General features: G+C 32.8%; 1 protein-coding gene across 9 annotated transcripts in view; it reads left to right on the plus strand.

The window, feature by feature from the left end:
* The window catches only part of DACH1 (dachshund family transcription factor 1), a 380,086-nt gene that overhangs the window by 184,648 nt on the left and 180,293 nt on the right, over positions 1-15,145 (plus strand). For all 9 annotated transcript variants that reach the window (XM_048079100.2, XM_048079099.2, XM_048079098.2 and 6 more), the window contains exon 3: positions 8,032-8,193. In XM_048079100.2, the coding sequence (XP_047935057.2) occupies positions 8,032-8,193 (162 nt within the window). The remainder of the gene's footprint in view (positions 1-8,031; positions 8,194-15,145) is intronic.

Genomic DNA, 15,145 nt, shown 5'->3' on the forward strand with positions numbered 1-15,145 from the left:
GTTGAAAGATTATGAGTATTTAGCTACATTACTGCTGTTACAGGCGTGAACATGTCCTTTTTTTTTTTTGAATTGTAGCAGTGTTGCAATTAATTAATTGTGTCCATCTAGTTATAAATTAGTCTGAAGTTTAAAAATAATGTTTTATTAAGTACTACTGATTTTATTATGCATTTCTCTAAACAAAACTCAAAGAACATGTAAATAAAAGACATTGCAATTATTCAAATATAAGAATGCTATTCAGGAAAATTCACAGAACACCAATAACTATCAGTAAGTTTCTTTATGTTAAACTTTTTAATTTCTTGTAACAGAGAGAATAGTGTTGTGAGAACATGAGATAACACACACAAAAAGAAGAAAGGAACTTCTGTTTGCAAAAAGTGCAAGAAAGTTGTTCCCATAATAAGTCATTCTATTAAACAAGAGACATTATTGCATTCTAGCAATGCAAATGTAAAACAGAAAGTCTATTAGGAACCAAGCATCATTGTTAGCATAATATATTGTTAGTATATATATTTTCCCTTCACACATACTTTTTTTGGGGGGGAGGAGGCAGAGGAGAAATCCATACTATTCAGTTAAAGAGATTGTGGATAAAGGTTTGACACTTAAGTAAAAGTATTTTTTTTATATTGTTCAAAGCTGACCTCTGCTTTTTAAAAGGCTCGATCTGCACTTTTTCATCTGTTTAGAAGCACACATTTCTGGTTAAGAAATTGAAGACAATCTCTTTGTCTTTTTCCTTAGCTAGGGAGGTTGAGATAAAAAAGAATGCCTGCTTTAAGAGTCACACATGGCTGTAATTTAAGATTATTATTATTTTTTTTTTACCTCATTGTCCATAACAGTTGAAAGAAACCTTCAATGAAAGTTTATTAACTAAGCCAATGCCTTAGGCAATAAAGGTTCATTTATTACCAGTTTCTTTGCTGTTTTTCTTCTATTTTTCGGTTAAACTCATAGCGTAAGATAATACTTCACAAAATTAAACCTTTGACCTTCTGTGAAGTTAAGTCGCCTTTGATTAGATAAAGTAACAATTTATGGTCCAGCATGAGGTTGCACATGAAATGAATAATGCAACAGACTGAATGAGAACTGAGAATCTATTGCTTTTGAAAAGATGACTTGTTTAAGAAAGAATGTTCTCTCTTAATTGTATTGTTGTGAAGCTGTATGCATTACAGCAGTATTTTAAACAGTTGCTGAGGGGTACAATAATATAACAAGGCATTTATACTGTATGCATTGTTTAATTCTGCAGCAATTGCATCAAGCCAATAATAAATTCAGAGATCACAAAACCATGTTAAGCTATAACAGTAATTGGCCGTGGTATTTGAAATACACTTTATGATTATATTTTTTACTCAGTACAAAACAAACAAATAAACAAACAAAAACCTTCAAGGAATATATATCCATCAGTACAATAGATGGTAAATATCGGTGATAAAATAATTACATTTACATTTTTTTTTCAGCATTACTGAATCTGCCAGTAGTTCTCTTTCAACAAATGAGGTTTTATCTAGCTTAAGTTTATTTAGCTTAAGTTTTATCTACTTTTAACAAAACAGATCAAGAGGACGCTGCTTCTTTCTGGGTCTATTCTTTATTTCTGCTATTGTTAATTGCAGGGATATATTATAAATAAAAAGATTTTTAGATTTGAAGGTTGCTGTAGAAATTCAGCTTTTTTCTTGTTTATCTTAAATGCAATACCCAGAACTCAAAATTCGTATTGCAATTTAGGAGTAGTTACAGGAAAAAGATCTGATTAGTTCTGATGAACAACAGATGGTTTGAGCCTCACATACACTGTTTTTGTCCCAGTACAAGATTGACAATTCCATTTTAGTTGCACCATTCTAAATTAGATCATATGGGTGATTTTTTCTAAGTATTCCTTCTTTAACAATATTTAAAGTGCAATTATTTCTTTCTCCTGTATTTGCATGACTCTTTTAATAACAGCCATTTTAAATATGTTTAGAAAAAAAACTGAATGAGCAATTTATGCTGAACCATTCAAGCTGAGCAAGAAAATAAAACTAGAAAGTCCTGACAAGGATTTTTTGATTATCCTGAAATAACAGGTAATGACATTTCTGGGATGCACTAATGTTGTTGTATGAGATCAGTCCAGGAAGCTTAACAAAAATAAGGCTTCTTATCTTAACAATAAAGGTAACTGTTAGGTTCCAGAACTACATTTTACATGAAGAACTCTACTAATGAAAATCAGTATATTTTAACAGAACATTATGGTACAGTGTGAAGTTCCCCTTTCTACAATCTATGTAATCAGACCTCTGTCCTCCTGCAAATTGCTTTCCCCTTTTTGTTTTATCTATCACACTGTATAAAACACCCATTAGATGTTAGGATCCTATTTCATTTGAAATAACTTGGTAGCAGTGTAATAAGCTACCAAAAACTTGTACTTGAACTGTTGAAAGCCATGAAACCAATGCAATAATCTACAGTGATCAGGGTCACGTCCTAGGAGGTAACCCTGCATTTATTTCTCAGGCAAAGTTTTTCAGATTATAGTAAGATTTTTGCCCAAATAAGAACTCCAGTATGAAATCTGGAATTAAGTCAAGAAAAGACATGAACTATTTTCAAGTCCGTGCCACTGAAATAAAGTGTGATAAAAAGGATTAAACATTAATTTGAAATAATGAAAGGAGTTCTTTCAGAATTTAGATGAGATTTGGACCTCCTCCCACACAAAGAATAAAACATTTCTGTAGAATGAACTTTCCAGCAAATAAATGAAATTAAATGTAACACACTGCTGACAGTCATTTTTTGTTTTCTGCCTGTTCTTTGATGGCAAAGATAATGTACCAAGAAAATGTTATCAAAGTCCTAAAGAAAGAGATTGTGAAAATACATATATATATATATGTATAATTGGATGGTTTATGTACCCTTAAATATGTATATGTATGATATATACAAAGAAAGGTAGTAGTTATATTAAGGAAGTTAATAATTATTTATTAGAAATAATTATTAGGAAAGCTGATTATTATTAGGAATAGTTATATGAAGGAAGTTAAAAATGAATTAAGATCAATTACTGAAATAAGTTTGTAATTTGTCACAGGACTGGGTTTAGGTATAACATTCAAAATACACATTTTGAGACATATTTGAGCCTGAAGAGTATACTCATAATTCATTTTCTCTTTTTCCTTCTCAGTTAGGATGTGTAGTCAAATGGTTGTGCCATAAAAAATGAAAGTTTTAAGAGCAGTCTCTTAAGGCAGGGAATAATAGTTGTTGGAAGGCAGAACCCCAGGATATGATTTAGTCCCCACCAGTAATTTGTACAGTTTTTGAAAATCTTTCATGATATATGACAGCTTTCTCAGGCATTTTGCTTTGAAAATAGAATTGTTTTTTGAAGATTGTATGTTTTTATGTCATTGTGTTTCACTCACTCATTTTTCAGCATTGGAGACCACACATACTGGGCATACTTCTGGTCTCATTCTCACCCACAAAATTTTGCCTTCAGTAGAGTTGCATGTGTGTAAATTAGACTAGAACTTGGCAGGAGAATGCTTATGATTATATTTGGCAGAGGCAGCAGGCTGCAACTTTATTAACATAATTAACAGCTATAAACACACCCTACAGGCCAAAGTAATCTAGTGACAGAAGAGGGAAGGTCTTTGTAGGAAAGGATCATTCACGGTTTCTTTTGGTGTTCTGCTTCTTGTTCCTGAGTTCCTACTAAGGCTTGGAGAGCTTTCAATTGAGTTGTAATTCAAATTCATGCGGTTCCTACAAGACACCTTGAACAGACTTTTGCTGATGAGTCTATAGGAACTGTCAGCAATACTGAGATTACTTCAGAACCATGATTGTTGAATTAAACTTTACTTTCTGATGTTTTGTGTTTTGAATTAAATTGTTGGACAAGATTAATTGCATGCAGGGAGAGATTTAAATGAGTAGCTTTATAAAGTATTAAAGTTCTAAGTATGTCACATGGGAAAAAAGCTGTAAGGTTTAAATGAATAAATGTATTTAATGCATAAGATGCCTCGGCTAATTTTTAATTCCTTTACTAACATCTTTTATTGAAAAAACATACTTTATTCATCCATCTTAGTTATACTGCTACAGTTGTGGTAATTTAATACTCCAGCTCTTTGCTAATCTTCTGGTTCAACAGAAGTAAACAATAGGTTTCATAAATTAAAAATATGCTCTTCAGAACATGCTTCTAAAGATAAAAAAACAAGGCTGTAAACATTTATGACTGAAACAAACTAGATTGTTCAAATACTGCCATGATGTATCATGTATATCAATATGGCACTGATATCAGTTAGAATGCAAACAAGGTTTTAAATGATGTGCCCCTTCATTTCAGCTGGAGAATCCGCGTTACACCATCTGCCTATCAGATGGTTAGGAACCAGGACTGCGTATTAATGCCACATGTTCGATTTTCTTTCCTCTTGTAATGGTTAGATTCATATTGCTAATAGCTGTGCATGAGCACTGTCGATGAAATTTGTGTGACGATGGAGTGATGAGATATTTATAAAGCTGCCTGTCTCACTGCATAATCAGCAGGAAAAATGCCAGACATAAACAACTTATCAATTTCAGAATATTAATGACAACTACCATTGACTTTAATCCATTGAGTATTTTAACCTGGACACTTTTTAACTGTTCAAATAAATTTTTGTAAAAAAATAAATAAATATCTAAAGGGGTGTTCAATGTGATTCTTATTATTTCTTCCATTTCAGATATCTTTATAGATGATTTTTTTAATCTCATATTGAAGATAAAATGTAATGAAAAAATGTACAACTTGGAAATTCTGTAGCTGTGCTCATTTCTTATAAGAGAAAATTGATATTAATTAGTGTTTAGGTCAAAAGGCTTTTTCAAACAACCTGTTTTAAAAAAAAAAAGTCCCAAGTATATATCCATACGTGAACTTTAAAGTTTAGAATTGTTAAATATACATACAGTTGTTATGTAACAACTTATAAATCTCTTTTATTTATAATATATATGACAGCCTTTTCTGGTGAGTTAAGTAGGGCAATGTGCTAACAAGAAATTTTTGTTTTCCACAGTGCACCAGAGCCAGGGGCTCTGGTGTGTGGCTCAGGACCTTCCTTGCCGCTTGCTTTGCTACATCATGGCAGTTAAAAAGTAGAAAAAGTAACAGTAAGGCAGAAACTGTGCTAGGGTGACATTGCTGTGAAGAACTGGATTAAGCTACAGTTCTGAGGATTATCCCATACCCAGTGCCCCTCTTCTGTACCTACTCCCGCTCCGAGTCATGCTTATATGAGAGACACTTTTCAGTTTCATACAGTTTGAATTAATTGCTATATGGCAAAGCAATCATTTCAATCACTTAAGCAGTTATATGAGAGAAGGAATAAAATTTAAAGTTTAGTTTCTGCTTTTAAAAAATTATAATTTATTATCACAAGCATTGTTTTGAAAGAATTGTATTAAATTGTATATCAGCAGTCTGCGTTTTATTTTTCCAATCCCTATCCAAAGGGTATGGCTTTCTTTACAGAGAAGTGTTATGTAAGCTTCAGAGGAAGCTATAAATGCCTACATGATTTTGCAAATTTTGCAGCAAAAGAGGGTTTTATTTTAGCAGTTCTGCAATGGTGAACAATAATATTTTCAGATAGACAATAATATTTCCAGGGGGGCTCACAAATACAATGGAATATTGGTTTAATATGGTGTTTATTCTAATATTTGGTGGTGCTTAAAAACTGATCTAAAGTGCAATAACAACCAAAAGTTTCAGGTATGCTGTCATATTTACTGGTTTTATATATTGGTATTTTAATATTTTTCTATGGAATTGTTCTTTAAAGATGCTAGTTTTAGCTTTTCAGTAGTGTATATATATATATATATAAGTATAGGATATTGCATTGTTTAATGAACACAGGATACAAACCAAAGTTCAGAGGTGCACGATCCCTTTCTCTTTGGCCTAATTTAAGGACTGTAACCAAATCTGTGTAATGTATAACTTCATATCCTTCCTCTAAGATAAAAATATCATTGGAAACAATCCATGTTATTGTCAGTACCTTCTTAAGACAAGTATGTGCACATTTTGTAATAGTAGCAGAAGCTAAAATAAAATGAAACCCTTGAGTTTATCCACCTTCTGATTTGATTTTTTTTTTTTCCTTTTGGTACTTCTTCCTGAATTGGCAGTTTCCTAAATAATGTTGATCTGCCCATGCAGAATGTAATTATCACATACTTGGTAATTTTCATTGCACGTAAAGGTGCTGGAAGTCTGTTTGTCAGGCAAGTAGAGAGGCTGGAGTTTTTTGCTAATCTTTATACAGTCATGCAGAGAAATAAGGGAAAGCAACCTTGAAGCAAGACATAATATATAAAAAGGCACCCCTTATGCCGCCTTTTTGCTTTCCATGTGATGACGGAGATTCCTGAAGTCCATTCACCTTCAGCTTTCTTGCCAGTGGGTTACTTTCTGTTGCTAGCTGAAAACATGGTAATACTGACCTCGTTTTCCATTTAAGAAGGCAAAAGAGACAATAAGAGACCCATTGAAGCAATGCTGGTAGCAATATTTACCTCAGCAGCCTGGGATTCTTTGCTTATTTGGTATTCCCTGATAAATTGTGCTCTTCCTATGCTGGGCAGCAGCCTAGGCCCACTAGAATAGTAAATTGTGGAGTTAATTGCTCTTGAGATACGTAAGACACTTCACACCTCTCAGGATAGCTGAAAATCAGACAAGCAGACACCTTTAAACTAATTACACAGATTTTTCGAGCTGTCTCCCCTGTCAGGGCAAGAATCTTGGTTCAAAAGGATTGAGGGTCTGCTACTCATGCGACATCATAGATTGAGGGCTTAGATTGGTAGTTTTATTGCATAAAACTTACATATTTTACTGCTTTCTCCTTCATTTTTTTTACGTTTAATTTTCTTTAATTTCCATCTCTACCTCCTGTTTTAATCATGTGAGACAAGCAGAAAGTAGTGGAGGTCTTTTCCTGGGTAGCTCTTGAGGTGTTTTGACATCAGCTTCTCTTCATCATCACCGAGGTTGGAACAAAACAATGGGAGTGGACAGCAGTTCTGTCTGGGGACAGCAGAAAAAATAATCCTCTTTAAGGAGGAGGGCAAAAAATTTATGACATTGAGTAAAGACTATCTAATTTTGAGTTTTGAAGGCATTACTAGAGTATTTCTCGTAGTTGCTTTTGGCAGAGAGAACTTTCCTCATTTTTGTAAAATATTCCTGTATATGTCTGAATGGCAGAAATGTGGTTTGGTAGGACGAGCACTTGGACTGCCTAAAGGTGCCTTTGTCTTAGGTATTAAATGTATTTAATGGATCCCTTTCTCATTGCTAAATTCTGTAATGCCTTAAAGTTTTGGGAAAGCAAAATAAGCATTTTACCAATGTTCTGCATAGCTAACTTTTCTTCTAGAAATGATTCCTGTGGGGGCCCACATCACCTAGATATTATATGTGAAATTAGAAATAAATGCCTGAGTCCTTTAGTCTGTTATCCATAAATAAAAATTAATGGATTTGTTTTTTAATTTATTTTATTTAACATGGCAAAAAAAAAAATACATCTAAAAGATTTTTTCAAAGTACAGTTGCATGCATGTTCACCTTTTCTTAGTCAGATGCTTCAGACCATTTACATACAAAATCTGGTTTCTGAAAGCACGTATTTGTAGCTACAGCTAGTTATGACTATTATAACTGCAGTTACTGGATACCAAGCTAAGACTTAGGTGGATGTGGGATGTTTAGAAGTAACTATCTATATAGGATGTGAAATAGTTTATTTGAAAAAATTGATAGCCCTCAAATGAAACAAGAGGAAACCTACTCTGCAGTGTTCTCTGTTCATAGTAAGCATGAAGGAAGAGTAATGGTCTTAGTCCCTACAATAATGAAGAATCATAGAATAATGTATATTAAATTTTATTCATACTTTGCAGGCCTGACAGCAGCAGCTGCAGCAGCAGCAGCTGCCACCAATGCTGCCATAGCAGAAGCAATGAAAGTGAAAAAAATTAAATTGGAAGCTATGTCCAACTATCATGCAAATAACAACCAGCATGGAGCAGACTCTGAAAATGGAGATCTGAATTCAAGTGTCGGTAAGTTTCAGACACATCATTATACAATGTCTGTAACACTCTGATGGTGTTTTATTAAAATGGTGATTCTTCTAGACTTCCTTCTGAAGTTTTTGATTTGATGTAAAATGTTGCATATTTGTTTTCCTTTTCTTACTGTTTTTAGTTTTGTTTTGTGTATGACCTTTACACCAGCATTAAGTGTTACTATTACAAAAAAAAAAAAAAACATTATTTCCTTTGCAGGTTACTTTTGCAGACTCCAGTTAATATTTTCCATGAAAGAAAGTGGTTTGATTGCTTAGAGTTCATTTTTCAAAGTACAGGTGGGGTGACAGATGATGGTGTCAAAGTGAAATTTAACAATGTCTGCTGCTCAGTGTGCTGGGTATCGACTTCAGGTAATTCAGAAAACAAGCTCGAAATGAAAATAGTTCATACTTTCATGTGCCCTGTGACAAAAGGAAAACATACATACACAATAAATTATTGCCATGCTCTGCAGTTCCTGTCATATTTTATTTTAATAAACACATTCTTTAAATGTAGTTAACAGATTTTTCCATTTCTTAAGCAACCATCAGCAACTCATGTTCTTTCTCAAACAGAATTGTTTTGGTATACTTTATTCATTTGTTTGGATGATTTGTTTTGCTAAAGCATACTTCAAAGCTAGAGTAACTTTTTGTTGTTGTTGATTAAATCTTTAATCATCTGTGTGTGTCTGCTGTAAAATGTTTTGTTATGCCATTTCATTGTATTGCTTCCTTTTATCATGTTGAGACAGTATTAACTCAGCAACAGAAATTCAATGACAAAGAGGTATGTTCAGAAAACTGCAGACAAAATTGGTGTTTGTTGGAATAAAATGGCATAAGATAAGGATTTTTGTTTTTATTTTGGGCTCTTTATTTATGTTTAATTTTTCATATTGTAAATGTATTTGAAATGAGTCTTAAATAGTTATGTACTAGCCTTAACATAAATAAATATGTTTGTGAACCACAGCTCTAGGAGCATCTGGGAGCATCGGTAGGCTGTTATTTATAAGTAATATGGACTACAGTTCAAAGAACCAGTTCATCTAGACACATTATTTTAAATAACAACAACATGTATCCATAACTGCATAAGGTGACAATCCGATTTTTTGTTTTTCTTAAAAGCTTTTTAAAAAATGCTTTTGTAAAGAAAACTGTCTTAAGTTATTGTGATAGTACTTGAATACCAACACATGCATTCAGTAGAATATTAGTGGAAAAATTGTGAGGACAACAGTGGGTAAAGAGGAGGTGTCTTTGAAATCTGAGTGGAAGAGATGATAGGTACAAGTAAAATGGAAGGACAAGGTGGCCCCTAAGATGCTGAAAAAAGAGTGAAGTATTAAAGTGTAAATACAAAGAAAAAAAAAGTATAAATACAAAAAAAAATGTAAATACAAAATATGAGGATGAGGAGTCTGAACTCAAATCTAATTTAGGTGCATGCATAGTGCATGCATTATGTGAAACAAAGTGTTCACATATTGAATTAGAGAACTAATATTCTTATTGGCTGTTCTGACAAACTACTTGTATATCTATGGAAATGGAAAAGTTAACAAATAATCAACATGTAGACCACATGAAGTATTTGCAGGATTTGTGGAAGGAATAGCTGAATTTCATCTGAAATCCATCTTAAAATAATTGTTTGAGACAAAATTTATATGGTTAATCTGCTCATACACAGTTTAATCATTTTGCCTGATTGAGAAGATATATTCAAGCTATTTTAGTAGAGTAAAGTAACATTATTTATCGTCAAAATTTCCTCTCAGCACCTTAACTTAATTGTTAACTTCAGTTGTTTTCCCAGTTTAACTGAATGAAGAATTGAGTTCATTTTGTTCAGAAAAAAATAATGGCCTCAGTTGTTTTTATTCTATGAGAAATGTCTCTGGAAATACAGTCTGCTTGTTTGTTCACAGCTTTGAATTATACTTTTTCTATGGAAGTTTTCTCAAAAATTACTTTCATTTATTTGTTTCTTTTATAGTGGGTCCTATATAGTGTCCAGCGTCATTTATGCCTATGCCTAATCAGAGAAGTGGTTGCTAGTAATAATCATACCAGTGTATTATTAGATTCACTAAGAATTAACTCTCTATTTGTCAATTGCATTGCTGAAAACCAGCATATTGTATTATCCTGACAAAAACCATATTTCAAAAATGTTGTTTGGTAATAGGTATGTGCATGTTTTCTTGTTGTTGTTTCATTTTTTTGTTTTTGTTTGTTTTGTGGGGTTATTTTTCTTTTTTTTCCAATTTTTTTTTCCAAATAAATATTATTAAGACCATATATCATTAACAATTTTACCTATGGCCTGTTAAGCATGAATTTAGAACATTAAAATGATGAATGTTGACAGGAGGAAGGGACAAAACAGAAGAAAATAATCTGATTTTTGTTTATATTTTAAATTATGTTATGTGTCTAACCAAACTGGAGAAAAACAAACAAATAAAAAACAGTCTAAGAGCTTTATCTACATGTTAGCCCACATGTAACAGGCGCTATGGTACGGTAATGTACATGGGTTGAGCGTACCTTATTCTTGGGCTTTTTTAATGTCTATGTTAAGGAAGAAAAATAAAATATAAGTTCCTTACATTGTCAGGTTTACTTCTGAATTGTCTTGCTTTTTAGTTTTAATCAGATGTTTAATGTGACTTACAGAAGTCATTTATGTAGATGAACATTGTATAATTATACAGAGCACTACACAAATTTATTAACTTGGTCCTTTGAAGCAATGACCAAAAGGTTAGTGAGTGAAGGGAGTTGAAGGAAGTCAATGATACTAATAAGTAATTATTTTATATCTCTCAGTTTTGAATGGTAACCTTGAGCTTGCATCCTCCCACCAGCATTATCATTTCAGAAGGAGAAAAGAGAAAGAGAGAAAGAGAGAGAGAGAGAAAGAAAGAAAGAAAAAAAGAAAGAAAAAGAAAGAAAAAAGAAAAAGAAAAAATAAATTACAGAGGAATTGGAGTGAGGTATTAGCACACTGAGTAAAATATATGGCTGCAACGCCTTTCTCCCCCATCCACAATCAATTGGATTCTTTTAGTTTAATATTTACTTGCTAAGATGAGATGCTAGTCTGCATGGTGATAAACAGCCTGCTACTGGCATCTGAAGGTGACCTGTCAGTTCATATGGACAAATCTCCTGCTTACTGAAATGTACAAAATAAATCATTAAAGCAGGCAGGTGCTCATTCCCAGATTTAAATCACCATAGATTTATGATTTGAATTAATGCTTCATTTGGTCATAGAAATAGATGCTGAGACAAATGATATGCAGTGGTTGGGGCTTCCATACTGTAGCCATCCTAATATTGATTACTGCGATGTCTTTGCAATCTCTTGTTTATATCAAGTACTGTCTTGTGACAGCTTGGCTGATATGAGCTACATTGCAGATAAGAAGGAAAAATGTCCTTTTTTTTTTTTTTTTAGTGGCAATTCTATATACAACATTCAGGACAGATAAATTACTGTTTTCTCATTTAAAAAACTGAATTCCATATGGCAGCAAACAAAATGCATTGTCTCTAAGATCATGTTTTTGTTTTAATTGCAGAGTTAAAGGAAAGAGAGTGACAAGGTCAAACATTAAATTTCATTGAAGAGGTTCTGCTCTTTGTCGTATCAACATCTTATGATGTTATTAGGATCAGTCACATATTTACCGCCTGATACTCTGAAGTTATGGATAGGTAGAGCACCTCAATTATTTCATTGCTGTTAAGTACTTACTACCTTTCTATCATACTTCATTAATCTGCAGCAACAAATGATAGAAGCCTTTAAAAGTAAATGTGTTTAAAGATACTTCTGTGAGCTAGGCTTTGCTATCTATAACTTGGTAGGAAGTAAAGAACAGTCCCTATACTTTTGCTTCCCAAACATTTTATATAATGAATAAACTATGCATACAGTTTAGAGAATACTCAAAGGATTTGTAAAGACCTTTGCCACTTGCTGAAATCTGACTCATAAAACTCGTAAACAACTATCAACAATAGTAAATTATTTGCTTAGTAGGAAATGAGTTCATATCTATTCAAAATGTGATCTCAAAACAGATGTCCCAAGAAAATGTCATTGTTTAAATTACATTCATACAAAAAAATGCTATTATTTCTTCAAGGAAGTGAAGCAATCATGAAGACTTTGGTGTTCTTGGTTTCTAAACACAGTTAGGAAGTACAAGGCAATATCTTACACTTGGCTAGCATGTTAATCCATAAACAACCACAAAATGTGTTGAAAATTAAGAAGTTTTATTGGCAGGTTGGGTTTTCTATTCATCTACATTGCCTTGCAATATATAAAATTATGAGACAAATCTAAGATTTCCTGCATTGTGTTGTTCAAAAATAACGATGGTTGCTTGCATTCTTTTTTTTTTTTTTTTTTTAAATCCAGAATCAGAGATAAAATGATTTAGGTTAAATTATTTTTCTCTAGTGACCTTGCCCAATAATAGAACAGTACAACATGCAGTCATTTCCTTTTTCTAAACACACTTGTCTATTTTGAAGGAAAGAATTACTTTTATGGTTTCAGGAAAAAGTCTTGGAGACCTTGAAAAAGCAAATAAAAGGAAACAGAGAATGCAGGCCACTGAGCACAGCTCTGCAGTTGCACATCTGATTCTCTGCCTTGGCAATGTTAATGAACCTCAAATCCTCCCTATAATTAGATGAGGGAATTGCTTATATTTTCAAACAGATGATGCTGCTATAATGAAACGATTGACAGGGAACTTAAGAGTGTCTACAGTAGTCATTTAGTTTCCGTATTCGGCCCCCCCCTCTTTTTTTTTTTTTTTTTTAATGTAAAAAGAAGGTTGGCTGCAGATACAGGTCCTGCGAGAGGTAGTAATTTACACAGAATGCTATGACAGGTGTCTTTGTACAGCACAGAAATAAAATGGAAGAGAGAGAAATAATGGGCAGGTACAGCAATTTTTGGGGAGGGGGTGTCCTGGGTTCTTTAAAAGGGGCCGAGACTCAAGAGATGGATCCGGATTGAGTGCACAGCTGTAACTGCTGATGAGCTAATTGCTCCTTATCTCTCAGTCCCATTCATCTTCATTTTTTACCAATTACTGAGAATTATCTGTGTTCTCAGTTGGATATGAGAGTTAATCCTTTTTGGTTAAGCTGGCAGTACTGTGAGCAGATTCCAAATCATAGGGTGAAAAAGCCAGAGCAAGCTTGTTCTAAAATTCTCTCCAGTTCAATGACAGTATCACTAGTTCATAAGATTTTTTCTATTGTTTAACAGATTGAACACTGATTTTATTTTGTTTTTATACTTCAGTGCATTTATTAATGTATTTTTCTGTTAGCATAAACTGATCATGTATTCACATACACTAGTTGGATGGATGTCCTCCTTTTCTAAAAATACTCTGTTGCAAAAATGAAAATAAAATAAACTTCAGACTGAAAATATGATTTCCAGTATTACAGTGTTTAGTATATGACATAGTTCATTTAAAGACAAGACTATAGTTGTAACTGACAACATGGGATATAAGACAAATGCTTGTCAGTAACATTTATCTACTTCTGTAAACTCTGAGATCTTTGGATGAAAAGTATTGTCTAGGTGCTAGCCAAGGAATAATTATACAGCCTTAAGGACAAATATGGTATGTTGAACACATTGCTTTTCATGCTAAAGGAATGTCTTCATAAAACTTTGGTAAAAACAGATGTTTAGCTATAGTCAAGTCACTAAACTTTGTTTTGGAATTTTACTTATCTTCATGATACCATGCGAAAAAGTCTTGAATTTCATGGCTAAGATATAATGCTGGTCTGGCAAGTGAGAATGTAAATGGAGTTCATAATTTTGCAGGATCTGCTTCCCTAGCCTTTAATTGTGATTGTTAAATTTGCTAAACAAGGCAATGAATTGGATGTTATGATCTGAACACCAGTTAGTAAATTAACAGAATTATTAGCAAAGATTCAATATTTCCTGTTGAACAGTCAGATAGGTTTTAACGATGAGTCTCTCATCTAGATTAAATGTTCACTGTGGGATTCATTTAAACAAATGTATACATTTGCATCTTAGTTACCTGAGATTCCCCTTAGACTCAACAGACAAAAATAAGTAGTTGTAGGGGTGATCCATCTCATCCTAAAGTAGATGGCAAACATGAGATCAGATAAACTAGTCTGTACATTAAAAGTGCTTAGTCTTGCATCTACTGAGTTGTAGTTATGTAAGGAATGAATGAATCACAAAGTGCATATGATTAAGATATTTTGGAATAAGATTTGAATGAGTTAACAGGTCCTTTGCAAGACAGTGGTACAGTAATGACAAAATAGGACCTAAGACAAGGCAAAATGAAAAAGAAAAAAACCCTACTCAACAGAAATCTCAGGTGAATTTAGGTATTCACACACAAAAACTATTCAGAAATATACTTTCAAGTTTGTTCTGATTGTACAAGCATATCACTTCTAAAAAGAGTGATTTTTATCTATGCAAGACCTACTGGGAGAGCAGACTTCTAAAACCACAGAAGTAAAAGCTTAGTGCATGACATTTGTGCTTTGGGTCTGCTATGAAGCTGTACGAAGTTCATGGAAAAATCTAAATGATTAAGTCTATCTCGTCAGTAAGGTTAAAAAAAAAAAAAAAGCTATTTATGGTGCTCAGTCACATTTACTTTATTTCCTGTTCTATGAAAGATAATCCTAATTGGATAAAAAGTTGGATAATTTAATTTTCTATTTGATTTTTTTTTTATATACATGCTTTATTCTTATGGCCATTTTCCTTTTGATAGTGTCTTGTGTGGAAATAATGAATTTACTAAGCTTTTATTCAGTTTTGTTTCATCATTATTTATCGTCAGTAAATATACTTAAACATGATACTGTGAAGGTGCTAT

Source organism: Anser cygnoides, chromosome 1 (assembly GCF_040182565.1).
Source record: "Anser cygnoides isolate HZ-2024a breed goose chromosome 1, Taihu_goose_T2T_genome, whole genome shotgun sequence".
Lineage (NCBI taxonomy): Eukaryota > Metazoa > Chordata > Aves > Anseriformes > Anatidae > Anser > Anser cygnoides.